The sequence below is a fragment of the Narcine bancroftii genome, chromosome 4, assembly GCF_036971445.1.
Source record: "Narcine bancroftii isolate sNarBan1 chromosome 4, sNarBan1.hap1, whole genome shotgun sequence".
Classification (NCBI taxonomy): domain Eukaryota; kingdom Metazoa; phylum Chordata; class Chondrichthyes; order Torpediniformes; family Narcinidae; genus Narcine; species Narcine bancroftii.
The window spans coordinates 172,652,429-172,671,182 of NC_091472.1; the positions used below are offsets into that span (position 1 = coordinate 172,652,429).

At 41.7% G+C, this 18,754-nt stretch overlaps 1 protein-coding gene across 8 annotated transcripts in view; it reads right to left on the reverse strand.

Annotated features, from left to right (window-relative positions):
* Positions 1–18,754, reverse strand: part of cabin1 (calcineurin binding protein 1) — a 570,396-nt gene that overhangs the window by 358,933 nt on the left and 192,709 nt on the right. For all 8 annotated transcript variants that reach the window (XM_069933017.1, XM_069933018.1, XM_069933016.1 and 5 more), the window contains one exon: positions 4,078–4,841. In XM_069933017.1, the coding sequence (XP_069789118.1) occupies positions 4,078–4,841 (764 nt within the window). The remainder of the gene's footprint in view (positions 1–4,077; positions 4,842–18,754) is intronic.

Sequence of the window (18,754 nt, forward strand, 5' to 3'; positions counted from 1 at the left end):
TTTCATTACATCATTTCAATTAGCACCTACTTGTGAAATGCGCATAGCATTCTTCATAGTTTCTGTGGTCACTGAATATAAATTCTTCAGTATTTCAAATAAGATCTGTTTTAAAGTGTGTGTATGTATGTAACCTACTCTAATTTTATCAATTTATCTCCCAAATATATCTACAAATATTACATCACAGTCCCAACTAAAGTTTTATACAGCTGCACAACTTCCCAGCTTTTTATATCCACTGCTCTGTCCAATGAAGCCAAGCACACAGTAATCTTTGTTACCACCCAGACCAAGTTACACCCCATCTACCAACACTTAGCCCACTTTTTCCATTGATCTAGACTAGTGGTTTTCAAACTGACCCCCAAATTCACATACTACTTTAAGCAATCCCTGTGCCATAAGTGCTCTGTGATTATTTCTAAATTAGAATGTGAGTAGAAAGAAAAAGTTTGAAAACCACTGTTTTAATCATACCTAATTGACTCATTATGTGCAGTTTCATCACTCCAAAGGAAATGGGCTAATGACAATTTTGCTCAAGCAAAATATTTCAGTAATAATTAGGTCATTTTGGGGGCAATAATGGGAAAGCTGAGTATTATTTAAATGGAGACAAGCTAGGGAGTGGGGAGGAGCAAATAGATCTGGGAGTACTTGTTCACCAGTCACTGAAGACTAGCATGCAGGTTCAGAAAGCTGTGAAGAAGGCTAATAGCATGTTGGCTTTCATAAAGAGGGGATTGGAGTATAGGAACAGAGACGCCCTTCTGCAGTTGTACAGGGCCCTGGTGAGACCCCACCTGGAGTATTGCGTCCAGTTCTGGTCTCCAATTTTGAGGAAGGACATACTAGCTATAGAGGGTGTGCAGCGCAGATTTACAAGGTTAGTTCCAGGGATGGCGGGGTTGACATATGCTGAAAGGCTAGAAAAACTGGACTTGTATCCGATGGAGTTTAGAAGGATGAGGGGGGACATGATTGAGGTATACAAAATTATCAGGGGGATAGACAGGGTGAAGTCCGATTACTTGTTCCCAATGATGGGGGAGACGAGGACTAGAGGGCATAGTTTAAGAATACAGGGTAGGCCCTTTAGGACGGAGATGAGAAAACATTTTTTTACCCAGAGAAGTGTGAATCTGTGGAATGCTCTGCCACAGAGGGTGGTAGAGGCAGATTCACTGATTATGTTCAAAAGAGAGTTAGATAAGACTCTAGTGGGCAAAGGAGTTAAGGGTTATGGGGATAAGGCTGGAAAGGGGTACTGATGGTAATGATCAGCCATGATCTGTAAAATGGCGGTGCTGGCTCGACGGGCCGAAGGGCCTACTCCAGCTCCTATTGTCTATTGTCTAGAGCAGGGATTCTCATCCTTCCCTTCCCACTCACATCCCATCTTAAGCAATCCCTTACTAATCACAGAGCACTTATGACATAGGGATTGCATAAGGTGGAATGTGAGTTTACGGGAACAGTTTGAAAACCACTGATTGAGACCCTGTTGTAATCTCAGATCACCTTTTTCACTGCCCACTATATCACTAATTTTGGTGTCATCTGTAAACTCACCAATTATGTCACCAACTTTCTCATCCTAATCATGAATATACATGACAAACAGAGGACAAGCACAGATTCTTGTTTGATGTGTATAGTCCCTGGTACCAGTAGACTGCAACTAAGTAAAGGTGATATGGACTCTTACACTTCAGGTCTCCAGACAGCAAAGTTACACAGCAATCCAGCCACACAGCACTCAGCTAAGGATGGTTATTGAAGCATATATCTAAAGGTTGCTACAGATGACGTTGAAACATTGCACATTGCCCATGCTTGGGACAATCATGTCATTGAGCAGAAATATTAACTTTGTTGCATCCTCCACAGATACTGCCAGATCTTCTGAGCATCACACTTGTGTTATTGCTTTCAGATTTCAACTAGCTGAAGTTTTCTTTTGCTTTTAATTTTACTTCCTTCATTCATCTAATTTTTCAAAACCAATTTTGCATAAATCAAAGAAAGGTGATAAGTGTTCAGATATCATCCCCACCAAGCCCTAATTAAGATTATTGATGCTGTTAAAGTTGGAATCAAAGAGCTTAACCACCTAGAAACAAGCCCTTTAGCTCACAAATATATGGCTGGCCACAGAAAGCAGCAAGGAGAATCAATGTTTTTGAATTGTCACAGATACAAAAAGAATTGACAAAGTCTGCTGAGGTTGCCAAATATCAAACATGAAGGAAAGCTACAAGAAATCAGCAGTGGGAACGTGGAACTAATTGCAATTCAATAATGGCAATCTAATGAAGTAAAAAAGCAAAGAGGGGCTGAACAATAAACTTCTAAAACACAGAAGATCAGAGAGTCAATATGCTTTTTCATGGACCTTAAAAGGTGCAGCAGAGTTAGAATAGGCCAAAAAAAAGGCAATGGGATCCTGTGTTTTATTTTCACTCCCATGGTACATGTATAACAGCATGGAAATTATGTTCAACATATTGAATTAAAAGAAGATGGTTGCCATGTTGCACATCTCATTGCAGAACAAGCCTAGTTCAAGGAAAATGAATGGAATCATACTACAGTAATTGTAAAAAGTTATTTCTGTGAAGATGGTGTAAAAAGTGCCTTTCCAAAAGATGCAGAAAAGGTTTAGTTAAATCCTGAGAAGTATGAAAAAATTCTGCAAGTATTTTTAGAGCAAACATAGTGAAAGATTTTCCACTTCCCATGAAACAATTATAAGGCGGCATGGATTCAAGTCTGCTAACAAAAGGGTGAAGTTAAAATTTATTTCTAGGCAGATGAGCATTCATTAGTCATGTGAGTGCTGATTAACATACTCTGTGATAAGAGTGCTGAATGACAACTGGAGAATCCTCACTGACTGCCTTGAGCCAACAAATATCCTTGGTTCACAGATTCCCACAATAATAATGCTGCCAGACACATGGAGAGTCATAGTCATCCAAGTAGAAAGCATGCAGGGAGCAATGGTCACATCATTTCCTCATAACAGATAACCAGCTCTACCATTACAGTGACTATGAGGAGTTACAGCTGGCACGTCTTACAGGTATAGACAGTGGGGGAGCTGGTGAATCAGGTGTGGGGGTTCAACACGGTGAAATGCACAAGACCTCCCATCACAGTGTGAGAAAGATTGTGCAGCATCTTTTGGACTTTCCACTATTTAAGAATGATCCATACATGGCTCAGGGCCATGCACAGCCCAGCTTACTTTGCATTGTGCCTGTCAATGACAGTATCTATGACATCATTGATTGGACAGAGAAAAGGCACCCATTTTCTGGCACATACAACTGTCCAAACTGCCAGTCAACAAATGCCTAAAGTTTACTCCTATTGGTAACACTAAAAATGGTACAGTCACCCCAGTACCTTGTATACTGTCTCATTGACCTCATTTTGGAGTACTGGATATAGTGGATTTAGACTTCCGACTTGGGATGAATTTCTGAGTAATTATTCAGAGGTAAAATGAAGGATAAGTTGTAATGAAAAACATCCGAGTAGCCATTAAGGATATTGAAAGCGCAGTGGAAATTAATGAAGACTCAGCATGTCAGTGGAGATGGCAATAACTCAAGAGGGTGAACAATGCATCTTTCTAACAGGAAGTTACTTTCCAGAAAAATATCCTTTACTGCTGGAATCATCTTTGCCTGTTATCCCAACAGTGGCCCAGGTAGGCTTAGGCCATTAAATAATGCAGGGTGTGTTCTCCAGCTAAGACAGCTTGAATTTCCCAAAGCTTGCATACTTCCCTGAACGGGATCAGGTTTTTGATAAAATTCAATGAAGCAGCACACAAAAAAAAAATCAATCTGCCACAGAATGGAATTTCTTGGGCAGGACCTCAAATCAGTCAGTAATAACTCTAGAGCTGAAAATTCTCACCCCTCCCCAGTATAGGTTCTTCTTACCATTTTAGCATTCCTTCGATCAATCACAACTTTTCATTCATACAAATTTCAGCTTTTCAAACAGCAATTTATTGCTGAGATCTGAAGAAGACTTTACAAAAGAATGATATGCATTTACCTTGTGTGTTCTGCTATAGATGTACAGATAAGCCAGTCTGTAGAGACTCTTATAGTGCTGAGGGAATCGACTGAGACACAGATGGAGGGCTCTAATGCATTGCTCGATTAAGACTCGACGCTGCTCCCTCTCGTCTCCAGACAGGCTCTGAGGGAGGTCCTCCAATCTGTAGGTGTCTTTCACATCTCCTGATGGCTCTGTTGTTTTCTTTTTTGAGTCACAGAGAGATGAGGAGGTGGTCCTGGTGGGAGCAACATTAGCAGTGCTAATGCTACTAATCTGACACTGTGACTCAGCATACAATTTTGCCCCTGCTTGTGCTGCCAGTCTCAAAGCCAGAGCATCTATGCCTTCACTGATCTCCACGTTACTTCCCCTACACAGCTCAGAGCAGACACGTCCCACAGAATCTTCTTCCTCCAACTTCCTATAATGCTCCCTGGTTGGGACAGCAGACTCCATGGGTGCCCTGGGACCTGTACGTTCTGCCAGCCTCAAAGTCAAAGCATCAATAGCTTCTGTAATCTCTGCACTGCCACCTCTACAATCCTCTGAAGATATCCTTAACCCAAAATCTTCTTCCTCCAGTTTTCCATGGCTCTCCCTGGATAATACAGTAGCCTCCACAGTTGAAGAAGATGACGGACTACCTTTACCAGAGTGAACCTTCTTACTGCTGTCCTGGGAGCTCGCTGCATCTGTGAAGACGTCTTGTGTTGAGCTAGAATCTGAGAGTACCAAAATCACGCTATCTTGACTTCTCTCTGAAAAGAAAACAAATTTTTTTTAAAGTTAATTTAATGATACAGCATGATGACAGGCCCTTACAGCCCACAAATCCGCACTGCCCAACTAACCTGCTAACCCCATACATCTTTGGAATATGGGTGGAAACCAAAGCACCTGGAAAAACCCACGGGAATGGGAAAATGTACAAACAGCAGTGGATTCACTCTCAGGACGTTGGCATTGTAATAGCATTGTTCTAACCACGATACCACCATGCCACTCTAAAGTAATTCACCTACAGGTTGTAGTACTTGGAATAATAGAATCTATTATTCAATTACAACATGGAAGTTGCCCATTTGTCTGGAGTCTGTTTGCAGCTGGAACAATTCAGTCAGACCCTTTCGTCAACTCATTTCCCATAACCCTATGATTATAGCTTTCATATTTCCCCTAAAGAAAGTCTTGACTGAATGTTCTTATACTACAATGAATTCCATACATCAGTAAAGAAGTCTGCATTTTAAGCTGTACCACCCTTACTAAATTAAAACCTATTGCTCAGTCTCTAGTTTCAACTGATCTCCAACATCCATGTCATTTTGGGGACATATTCCAGATTTTTTTGGTGAAAGCAAAAATTGAGTTTACATTTCCCTGTTCCAGCAAAAGAAAAGGTTTTACACTATTCACCAAGCCACAGAGCCATGCTTTTCATCCTCAGCATCCTGGCAACAGGACCTGGTGGTCAGAAAAGTCAAGTTATTATCATTATTCATCTTTTTTTAAAAATATAGAACATAGAAATCTACAGCACTGTACAGAGCCCTACAGAGCCAGTGCTGTGCTGACCTCATAGCCTACTCTGCTTAGAAGTTCCCTTCTGCATAACCCTCTATTTTCTCAGGTCCATATACCCATCAAAAAGTCTCTTAAAAGATCTTATTGCATCTGACTCCACCGTTTCCAGCAGTGCATTCTATGCATCCACCACTGTGCGAGAAACCTACCTCTTACATCCCCCTTCCCTCTTACTCTCCAGCTACTTGAAACAATAGACCCTTGTGCTAGCCATTTCAGTCTTGGGAAAAAAAGTCTCTGGCCGTTCACATGATCAATCCCTGCCATCATCTTATACACCTATGCCAGGTCACCCCTCCTCCTCAATCATTCCAAAGAGAAAAGACCAAGTTCACTCAACCCATCCTCTAATCCAAACAGAATCCTTGTAAATATCCCCTGCACCCTCTCCATAGCATCCACATCTTTCTTGTAGTGAGGTGACCAGAATTGAACATAATATTCCAAGTAGAGTCTAACTAAGGTCTAATGGCTACAACATTATCTCACAGCTCTTCAAATCAAGTTTATTGTCATTTGATTGTACAAGTACAATCCAACGAAATAGCATTCTCCAGTCCAAAACATGCAGACATACAACCACATATAACACGCATACAGAAAAACAATGCACATGCAGAACAAGTACAGCCTCTCCTCTACTTACGACCTGTGCAACTTATGCCCATCTGTACATACAATCGAAAATACTGTACTGTATAAATTTTTTAAAAATAAGTAAAAATAAAAATTACACTTGGTTGTTCATCTACCGGGGACATATTCCAGATTTTAATGGCTGCGTGCATATGATAATGAATGTCAGATAATATCCCAACATTGTGTATGTCATAGCAGTTCTTTCAGTTCTCAGGATAAAAGAATGCTGTGCAGTACGGTACAGCAGGCTGTTACGAGAGCATGGGGCAGTGGTATCAGTGTGGGGACTACATGCCATGCTAACTTATGTCCAACTACGTCCATTTCGAGATCTGACCAGTCAGTCAGAGCGGAACTCAGACATATATCAGGGAGTGGCTGTATTCATCGATATCTATCTATTTATTTATATAAAGAAATAAATGAATAGATATTGTTTAATGAACATGACTCTCAGATGGTAAGTGTACGCAGTTCCTTTGGTCGTTTAGCCTTCTCACTGCCTGTGGGAAGAAGCTGTTCCTCAGCCTGGTGATGCCAGCTCTGATATTCCTGTATTTCTTTCCCAATGAGAGCAGCTGAAAGATGCTGTGTGCAGAGTGCAATGGATCCTCAATGATTTTGCACACCCTCTTCAGTCAACAATTCTGGTAGATCATGTTGATTGGGGGACTGCCACTCTCATGGTCCTGTGGATTGATCTCCGATCCATTTCTCTGTAGCAACCATACCATACTATGATGCAGCCAGCCAGGACGCTATCAATAGAGCTCCAATAAAAGTTTAAGATAATGGTGATCAGTAGCTTTGCCGGCTTCAATCTTCTCAGGAAGTGCACCTTTCTGACAAGTGAGGAGATGTTGTGTGTCCACAGTAGGTCACGAGTTAAATGAACTCCCTCAAATACAGAGTTGTTGATGTGTAGTGGTCATTCCTGGTCCTTCTGAAGTCCACAATCATCTCCTTCGTCTTGTCTATGTTGATTACTCTCATACCATTTCACAAAATGTTTCCTCCTCTTCTCTGTAGTGCAACTCCTCGTTGTTGCTGATGAGGCCAACAACTGTTGTGTCATCTGCAAACTTGATGATGCTGTTGGAGCTGGATCTGGCAATGCAGTCATGGGTCAGTTGTGTGAACAGAAGTGGGCTGAGCACACAACCCTGATGTGCGCCAGTGCTCAGTGATAGTGCTCAATGTTTTGCTACCGATCTTGACAGGCTGTGGGTGGTCTTTCCATTAGGAAGCCCTGAATCCAGTTACAGAGAGTCTCAACAAGGACAGCTTCTCCACCAGCCTCTGGAGAATTATTGTATTAAATGATGAGCTGAAGTCAATGAACAGCAGTCTGAGGCATTGAGTCAGGACAGAGTTAAGGGATAAGGCTATAGGACCGTCTTGAACTTAATCCCACAGTTAATGAAAGCCAACACACAATATGCCTTCTTAACAACACTATCAAACTCTGCAGCAGCAGATTTGAGTGTCCTATGGACATGCACACTGATCAGAGCCCTCCCATTAACTATATACTGCCTTCAAATTTTACCTACCAAAATGAACCTCTTCATACTTTTCTGGGTTAAATTTCAATCACCAGTTTTCCATGGTCTGCATCCTTACAATGTCCTACTGTCATCTCTAGCAATCCTCCAGACTAGCGACAATACTACCAACCTTCATATTACAAACTTACTAACTCACCTTCCACTTCCTCATCCAGGTCATATATAAAAGTCACGAAGTGAGAGGGTCTCAGAACAGATTCCTGCAGATCACCAACCTCCATGCAGAACACAAACCATCTACAACCACCCTAACTTCTCTGGGTAAGCCAATTCTGTATCCACAAGGCAAGGTCTCCTGGAGACACTGCTTGTTTGTTTAAGATGCTGCTGTTCTTGGGTTTCACCAGAATATTGCCTTGAATGGATTGTTTCTGTTCTTAGTGGCTAAGTAGGCTGTTTTATTAACCCTGGAACAGAGGAGTCTGATGTGCGACCTGATGCATGGTTCAAGGAGGATCGATAGGATTATAATAAAAAATCCTGTTCAAATATCGGGATGTCTAAAACAAGAAGGCATTAATATAAAGTGACAGACAGGAGGTTTGTGTGTTGAGCTACATTTTAGAATTCACAGTCTAGCTCTTGAATTCCAAGCTATGCAAGGAATGATTAATTTACCGCGGTTTCCTGCCAAATGCTGTCGTGTCTCTCTTACTTCTTATCAAACAACTTAATGGATCCGACAAGTCCATTTCTGAAATGCCTTCGAGTTTAGGTGACGATGCCATTCGTGCTTTCAACTATGTGAAGACTGCACTTGCGAATGGCACAATACTTGTACACCAAAATCCCGATGCCTAGCTCTCTATTACTATGAATGCCTCCGACTCTGACACAGAGTGGTGTTAGAACAAAGAGTTGGTGGGAAGTTGGAACCTCTGTCATTCTTTTCAGCCAAGCTGTCACCAGCTCACTGAAATATAGCATGTTCAGTTGAGAACTGAACTCTTAGTCATTCATCTTGCAGTGAAACATTTCCATTTTATGTTGGAAGGTCGCCCTTTTACCATTTATACAGACCACCAGCCTCTTATGCGCTGAGTGCACAAGCACGCATCTCTACGACTCAAGAGAAATTCAGCACTTGGACTTCATCTTTGAATTTTTTCAGAAATGCAGCACATCCGAGGGAAGGAAAATGCCGTGGCTGACGCCCAATCCAAGGTGCTGATGTTTAGCAGAAGAAGTAGTATATGACACCATGCTGACTCTGCCTGGCGAGTTTGTGAATCCGGGTCCAGAGACAGCACTCTATTATCCATCTTCAGGAAAGCACACCTACACAGCATGCAGCACATGCAGTATATGTGCTGGATGACTTATAATGCTGTATGCAAGTGTTCCTTTGACATGACGCTGTTCACAGACCACTTCAGCCCATTTACGACACTCCTTTTGAACTCTTACAGTGCCACCCAAAGACCTTGTGCTTCACAGAAATGGGCAAGCTGACACGGTCTCCATTGAAAATTGAAACCAGTGTATATCGATGGTCCATATTCTGCATCAGTGCCAATGTCAAAGGAACATTTGCACCCCTACCATTCAGGGCATTCACCACCTGTCTTGCAGTATCATACAAGGTCAGGCCAAACTGTCAGCCCTCCAGACTGTTACAGAGCAGGACAGATTGAATCAGTCATATTCTCACATAGCTCAGAAGCTGAGAGTGGTTTGGGAGGGGCTGTCAAGGTCGCATACTTACCTGTGTCGGGAGCAGCACAGGTCACCACTGATGACATATCTGGGTGACGCACGTGAGTAGCAGCACGCATGAGCGGGTCAGATCAGAAAGCCGCGTACATTATATGATCTCGGACGCAGGAAAAGATTGAGAGTGCCAAAACCACCCGTGTGGCAGAGAGCCAATGAGAAGGTCAGAGGGATTTGGCTGGATGGTGTTTTGTGGATTGAAGAATGTATTGTTTACCGGGACTCACTGAAAAGGAGAAACAATTCCATGAAGGAAATGCATTTAAGTTTATTTCTAGAATGTACTTTTTATTGGATGAGTGAGTGCCCAAAACCAGGTTTGCATAAATCTAAGGTGAGATGGGAGTCAAACCTAGACACAACAATTGATGAACAACTCTGGTCAAATTGACGTCAGGGAAGTTTGATGGCTGCTATCAATGCTGGGTATAGATTGGTCCATTATATTTTCTCACTGCACAAAAATTACACCAATATAAACCTGAATTATCAGAGATGTGTTTTTGGTGTGGTGTAGAGGTCGGTTCCTTTTTAAATTCTACCTGGAATTGAATGAAGGTGACGCCCTTCTGGTATGACCTCCATGACACCAAAAACCAAGATCACAGAGTCACCTTCCCAGTAAACCCAGAGCTTTGTCTTCTGGGGAACTTTACCACGGTTGGGAGATCATGAATAAATTCTCAAATTAAATTCACAGAAATTGCCTTAAGAGTGGCCAGGAACATGGAAGTCTGACTACTATTTACTCATGGATAGGTGGACTTCAAAGATAAATAGCTGCATCCCAATTGAAAAGGTCACACACAATCTCAGGAAAGGATATAACACCTTTCTAAAAATCTGGCAGCCTTATTTAGAGTATACAGGTACCTCAATGGTTACGATCACTACTGGCTAGCCAGTAGATGTCAGTAAAAATTTTAACACTGGTATTATTGACTGGCTGCCTAATTCTTCACTCGAAAAAAGAGAAACAAAACGGAACTCTGTGGTGACCTAAAAGAAAGAGGTTATCATCTGGAAAACCCTGAGGTGGCAAGTTTCTTCAGCAAGTCACTGAAGTGGCTGTTTAAAAGAGATCAGTTTGTGTCCAGGAACAACAAATTTCTCTCTGAAAACTGACAAGAACCTACCTGAGCGGTAACTATTTACCTTTCAAGCACCAAAGCCAGGTGAAATTCATAAATGTTAAATTCTGTGCACAATTTAAGAACTGTCTATAATCAGTGAACTTAGTGGACTGAGAAGTGAGATTGGACTGTGAATTAAAGAACTTTTCTAAACTTACACACACATTACATACATGTGCACTTAGAATTAGAAGGGGGTTAAGTTAGGTTAAGTTAAGTTAATAGTAATAAGTTAAAGTTTGATACTGTTTTCATGTTTAAAGATAATTAAAAGCAACTTTTGTTTAAGCAACCATTTGTCTCGGTGAATATCTGTTGCTGCTGGGTTTTAGAGTCCTCTGGGCTCGTAACATTATCAATATACTCTATGTTCACTTGTCAAAAATCTGCAAGGTAAGACAAGCAAGATTTTTACTCTTGTAATCTATGTTAACAATTCACCATTGACCCTTTCATCTCTAGGTGTTATTTTTCCGCTCCTTTAGCAGAAATCCAATTATTTTTCCTGCATCCACATGAGCTGACTGGTGCATAGTCAGTCATTACACACAGAATCAGGCCATTTGGTTCAGCTGACTATTAACCACCCAGTTGCACTAATCCTATTTTATTCTCTTTGTATTCCCATCAGTTCCTCCCAGATTCCACAATTACAATGGCGTTAATCTACCAACAAATCTTTAGGATGTGGGAGGAAACCAGAGCACCAAGAGAAAACAGTTAGCTCAGAGCCTTGCATAGCTTGGAATTCAAGAGCTAGACTCTGAATTCTAAAATGTTGCTCAACACACAAACCTCCTGCCTCTCACTTTATATTAATGCCTTCTTGTTTTAGACATCCCAATATTTGAACAAGATTTTTTATCATAATCCTATCGATCCTCCTTGAACCATGCATCAGGTCGCACATCAGCCTCCTCTGTTCCAGGGTTAATAAAACAGCCTACTCAGCCACTAAGAACAGAAACAATCCATTCAAGGCAATGTTCTGGTGAAACCCAAGAACAGCAGCATCTTGAACAAACAAGCAGGGACTCAGCAGGTCAATGTTTTGAGTTGGGGTCCTTTTTCTTAAAACATTAATTGGCCATCTCCCCATGGATGCTACCCGACCCGCTGAGTCCTTCAGACTTGTCACTATTTGCTCAACATCCTGGTGAATCACCTCTGTAGCCTCTTGAACATAATCACATCCTTATTCTGGTGCAATGAATAGAACAACACACAATTCTCAAAGTATGGCCTAACTAATGTTTTATAAAGTTATCACCTGACATCGCGCACTTAAGATTCAAGATTCAACATTCAATTTATTGTCATTATAATAAAAGTGTCCTATTACATGAAACTGTTTTTGCCTGCTGTAAGGCAAACAGATTCACCATCGGCAGAAATTTCCTTAAGCGCCTCTTACAGTCAAAGAAAGAGAAGCAAAAGAAAGTCCCCCCAGCGTGTCTGTAGATTCACCTCCAACACTTCCGCGACCTTCACAGCCACACAGAGTCCAGTCCAAACCATTGGCACCAGATCAGAACCTCCGACACAGTCAGAAGCCCTTCAGCACCCCCTCACCCCTTCAGCCAGTTCTGAGCCAGTCTCCAGCAGTCCACAGGCCAGTGTGAGTCTCCCAACAGCAGTCTCCAGCAGCCCACAGGTTCCTTGGGTTCCTCACCTCGAGTCACCAGCAGCACACTGCATGCAATGGTCTTTCAGCTGAAGAATCCCCTCACTGGTCTGCTGCCATCTTAATCCAACATCCCATTTACCTTCTTCACTAATGTCTTGATCTGTCCTGCCACTTTTAAGGATCTGTGGACTTGTATGCCAAGATCTCACAGTTCATTAACACTTTCGTATGGCACTATAATTTATAAAGTATATATTCTACCCTCATTTGATCTTCCTAAATGTATTATTTCACCCTTGTCAGAAATAAATTGTCTGCCATTGCATTTACTCAAGGAAAACAGTACAGAATCAAAAGGTAAACTGTCACCAAGAATAACGCATCAAGAATATTAGAATGGTTACATTAACAACCTGAAAGTGTTTTGGTGAAGACAAAGGATCATAAAAGATATGGAAATAAAATAAATCCAAATAATCTTGGATTGATAAATGCTAAAATGAGGATATATTCAAACAATGAAGAGCAATAAAATGGAGACTTCAATGTAATGGAAAGTAGCACAGAATCAACAAAAAGAGTTGGGATTTGAAGAAGACTGATTTTTGAGACGAATCAAGTATTTTCCACATTCCTCACTCAGAAAAGTTGTATGATTTGTTATCTCTCAGACAAGTGAAGAATTCATTATACTTCCATCTTCTCTCAATAGGCCCACCTCAACTAGAGTGGTGCAAACATGGGTTTATATTGCAAGGTCACAATAAGGACAGTAAAGATCATTCCAAAGATGATGACAGAATTGGCAACCTAAGTGATCTTTGAATTTGCAAAATCAGCCATTTGCGGTCAGGCCTTCAGAAGCTGAGGAAACCAATCTCCTATGTTCTGACAAAGAATGTTCAACCCGAAACTTACGCAGTGTTTTTGCTCCATGTTTCTCCTCCACCATGTGCAGCCTGAGCTACTGAGTATTTCAAGCATTTTCAGTTTTATTTTCGAATTGCAGTATTTGCTGTCTTTTGTTTTACTTTCACAAACTGATTTCCTTCCAGGAAATCTGTTTCTTCAAATAGGACCCACTGTTCAATTTGAAATTACTCCACTCATCAGGCTACATCATCACTCCATCAAGGACATTTACAGGAGTTGGTGTCTTAAGAAAACAGCCCCTATCCTCAAGGACTCCCTTCATCCAGGTTATGCACTCGTCACTCTGCTACCATTGGGAAGGAGGTACAGGAGCCTGAAATCAAACACCCAGCAGTACAAAAACAGTTTCTTCCCCTCTGAATGAATAATGAACCACAGACACTACCTCACTTTCTATTCTTTTGCATGAATTTATTTATTTTTCAAAATGTAATTGAAAGCAACATTTGCACCTGTGATACTGCTGCAAAACAACATATTTTGTGACACATTCATGACAATAAATTCTGATCCTGGCATTAGTTTGATCAGTCATCACTGGGAGGAACCCATAGAAACAAAATATGAAATCTGAAATGACAACTTAATCACCCAATGGCCAAGTTGGTGGAAAAATCCAACTATACTGGACAAAATAAAACAAAGTAAACTCAGTGATAATTTATTATTTAGGTGATATAAATATGAAACCTAATAAAAATGCAGGAAACTACAGTATTCAAAGTAGTTTCCTTATTAAAAAGGAACAAAATAACAATAAAAATACATTCTACACAGGCTCCATAGGTTACCTCACTAACAATCATGTCCCAGAACTTCAAAGTTAAACCAACATGCCTCACTTTTAGTGACTGTACACTGACATATTTTTTAAAAGCAGAAACTGAATGTGGAAGTATCTAATATTAAACTTCTGCATTAAAATACTTATCGATCACAAGAATTAGTCTGTACCAATTGTATTTCTATAGTTCAATTAATCTTGATCCCATAATGAATGATATTAGTACTTAAATAGTTCAGATACCAGGTGAAAAATATAGTATGCAATTACCTAAACTCTAAACCAACAACTTGCCTACTCTGTGTTGAAAATGATTAGTTGGAAGTGTGAGAACCTGAACTAGGGTAACACACTCTTGAAGAGGTATTTACTGTGTTCTAAGCTCTGCCGCTGCAACCGTGTCTGCCTGTCCCGCATCGGACTTGTCAGCCACAAACGAGCCTGCAGCTGACGTGGACTTTTACCCCCTCCATAAATCTTCGTCCGCGAAGCCAAGCCAAAGAAAGAAGAAAGCTCTGCCTGTAACTCTGCACTTCTGTACTGTGTTTTACTTGCTGTACAAGGTATGGGATATCTAGTTGGACTGTTACCAAATAAACTATCTCAACTCACATTGGTACACGCGATAATAAATTTGAATTTGGGAGTGTGGTAAATGGTTTCAACTCCAAGATCAGGAATATAAACCTTTGGGTATTTAGGAATATGAACATAAGCTTTCATTTTTCACAAAGATTGATTAAACAAAAAGCAGAAAAGATTGCTCGTCAGAGATCAAGATATAAAATGTGATTTAGCGGAAGTGAAGAAATCTGGTCTAGAGATATTCCATGGGCCATGATTACAGTAATATTTAACAAAAAAAAATTGCTCTTTCAAATGTTAGATTGCCTGATACATCTTTGCAAAGGTTTTCCTGTGGAAGGGAGGGCAAGAATTAGAACATGCATCCTGAAAGTTTTCATAGGGAGCTGCAAACTTCAAACATCTTCAAAGCAGAGATATATTACAATGAAACCGAGATTCTACGTTATGCAAGATCACCAGTCCAACTCCAAAACCTCTCACCTTAACCCTATGTCCTCTATTTTTAGATTCCTTTGCCCTGGGAAACAGACTGTGACCATCTACCTCATCTATGTTTTTCATTATTTTCTAAACATCTAGAAAGTTGCCTCCTCAGCCTCTTATGAAGCAGAGAATACAGTCCTAGCCTATCCAGTCTTTCCTTACAACCACTCCAGTCTTGGTAACATCCTTATGAATTGTTTTTGCATCTCATCCAGTTTAATGACACCCTTCCTACAGTAGGATGAGAATGGCACATTACAATCTAAAGGTAGCTTCACCAATATCTACTCAACTGTAACATAACATCTCAATTCCTGCATTCAATGTCCTGGCTGATAAGGGCAAGCATGCTAAACAGTTTCTTCACCATCCTTTTTGTGTTAAGGAATGATGAACCTTTATCCCTCGGTCTTCCTATTCTACAACACTCTCAAGGACCCTACCATTTACTGCGTATGTCCTGCTTTGGTTTGAATTACTAAAAAATCTGAATTACACTCCATCTGCTCATCCTTGTCCCACTTACCCAGTTGATCAAGATCTTGTGGAAGTCTTTGATAACTTCTTCACTGTTCACCACAAATTTTACCAGGATCCACAAACTTACAAACTGCACCACTCTCATCCTTTATATCAATGACAAACAAGAATGGACCCATCACCAATCCCTGTGGCACACCATGGTCACCAGTGTCCACTCTGAAAAACAACCCTCCACTGCCATTCTCGGACTCCTTTAATTAAACCAATTTTGCATTCAAATTCCTAGCTTGCCCTCCTGGATCCCATATGATCTGACCTTCTACACTAGCCTCCCATACAAGCCTGTGTTGCAAGTCTACTGCCATGTCCTTATCCATCCTGTTGTTCACCTCCTCAAAAACCCAATCAAAAAATGCCTCTGCATCCTTCCTAAAGCTTCCACATCCTTCCTGCAGTAGGAGTCAAAAGTCTTTCTCCACAGCATCCTTTGGGTCACAATAGCCCCAAAAGATGAAAGGGAGAAGTGTGAAGGAAACATGAGCTGTCAGCGTAACGACTTGACTATGACAGAGTTGCTAAGAAAATCAACCACAAACTTCGTGTTGATTGAATGGAATCCTGTCTGTTAAATCAACCAGTCAGGTTTGTAAAGGGGAATCCTAATGACTAAGAGTGTAGTCAGTCCACATCTTTATCAATGATTTGAAAGTAAAATCAGCTTGTTGATGATGCGTATAATAGGTGACAGTGGGGGCTGTGAGAGATACAGATGAGCCAAATGAAGGACCAAGGGCGCAGTAGATATGGTAGAAAGATCAAGTAGAAAAAAAAATATACAGCACCAATTTCACAGCAGTTTGAGAACTCATTTGAGCTTCGGTCACCATATTACAGTGGAGCATGATTAAGCATTCTAGCTATGAGGAAAGATGGGATAAGACAGGGTATTTTCTTTGTAATAGAGGAGACAAGTGAAAGAAAACAAAATTTAGGAGAGGCTCAAAAAAACAAATAGGGAGCACCTATTTTCCTGAGCAAATGGGGTGCAAAACTAATGTATTTGATGGAAGGATGTTGGTAAAAAGTCTGTTAAACCAGTGGGTGGCAAGGCCTGGAACCCACTGATAAAAGAGTGAGAAGCAGAAACCTTCATCACAATTAATCAGCACTTGCATGGGTAATTGAGATGATATGATCTGCAGTGATTTGGGTTTGTCATATATTTTCTGTATTGTTCTATGAAACCACGTTTCATTAAAATTTTCCTGAGCATGGCTGCTGACCACTGAAAAGCAGCAAATGTTTTTTAAAAATTTCTTCATTCTCAGATGCATATGATGTAGCAAAATAAAAACTCTCCAGCAAAATCAGTTCATTCATAGCTAAAGGTCACATGGAACTAAACTATTTCACCCACTGAGTTCATGCTGACCATCAAGCATCCATTTACACCAACACTATATTAGTCCCTTTGCCGCCGCCTACCCTTTGCCCGGACCGGGGCCGGGGCCGCTGCTGCTCTCTCTGTGCCTGGACTGGGGTCGCCGCCTCCCACTCTCTGCCCGGATCGGGGCCTCCGCCTGCCTCACTCGACCGAGGCCGGGGTAAACAATGGCGTGAAGCAAGGCTGTGTTCTCGCACCAACCCTCTTTTCAATCTTCTTCAGCATGATGCTGAATCAAGCCATGAAAGTCCCCAACAATGAAGACGCTGTTTACATCCGGTACCGCACGGATGGCAGTCTCTTCAATCTGAGGCGCATGCAAGCTCACACCAAGACACAAGAGAAACTTGTCCGTGAACTACTCTTTGCAGACGATGCCGCTTTAGTTGCCCATTCTGAGCCAGCTCTTCAGCGCTTGACGTCCTGCTTTACGGAAACTGCCAAAGTGTTTGGCCTGGAAGTCAGCCTGAAGAAAACTGAGGTCCTCCATCAGCCAGCTCCCCACCATGACTACCAGCCCCCCCACATCTCCATCGGGCACACGAAACTCAAAACGGTCAACCAGTTTACCTATCTCGGCTGCACCATTTCATCAGATGCAAGGATCGACAATGAGATAGACAACAGACTCACCAAGGCAAATAGCACCTTTGGAAGACTACACAAAAGAGTCTGGAAAAACAACCAACTGAAAAACCTCACAAAGATAAGCGTATACAGAGCCGTTGTCATACCCACACTCCTGTTCGGCTCCGAATCATGGGTCCTCTACCGGCATCACCTACGGCTCCTAGAACGCTTCCACCAGCGTTGTCTCCGCTTCATCCTCAACATCCATTGGAGCGCTTTCATCCCTAACATCGAAGTACTCGAGATGGCAGAGGTCGACAGCATCGAGTCCACGCTGCTGAAGATCCAGCTGCGCTGGGTGGGTCACGTCTCCAGAATGGAGGACCATCGCCTTCCCAAGATCGTGTTATATGGCGAGCTCTCCACTGGCCACCGTGACAGAGGTGCACCAAAGAAAAGGTACAAGGACTACCTAAAGAAATCTCTTGGTGCCTGCCACATTGACCATCGCCAGTGGGCTGATATCGCCTAAAACCGTGCATCTTGGCGCCTCACAGTTTGGCGGGCAGCAACCTCCTTTGAAGAAGACCACAGAGCCCACCTCACTGACAAAAGGCAAAGGAGGAAAAACCCAACACCCAACCCCAACCAACAAATTTTCCCCTGCAGCCGCTGCAACCGTGTCTGCCTGTCTCGCATCGGACTTGTCAGCCACAAACGAGCCTGCAGCTGACGTGGACTTTTACCCCCTCCATAAATCTTCGTCCGCGAAGCCAAGCCAAAGAAAAAAAAAATATTAGTCCCATTTTATTCTTCCCTTGAGGGGAGATTTGATAGAGGTATACAATATCATGAGGGGTATAGATAGGGCAAATGTGTGCAGGCTATTTCCATTGAGGTTAGATGAGACAAGAACTCAAGGACATGGGTTAAGTGTGAAAGGTTACACGTTTAAAGGGGAACTTCATCACTCAGAGTGTAGTGAGTGTATGGAATGAGCTGCCAGCAAGGGTGATGGATGCAGGTTTAATTTTGACATCTAAGTGAATTACATGGATTGGATTAGGCATAATAAATAGTTCATCATGGATTAGATGAATTGAAGGGCTTGTTTCTGTCCTG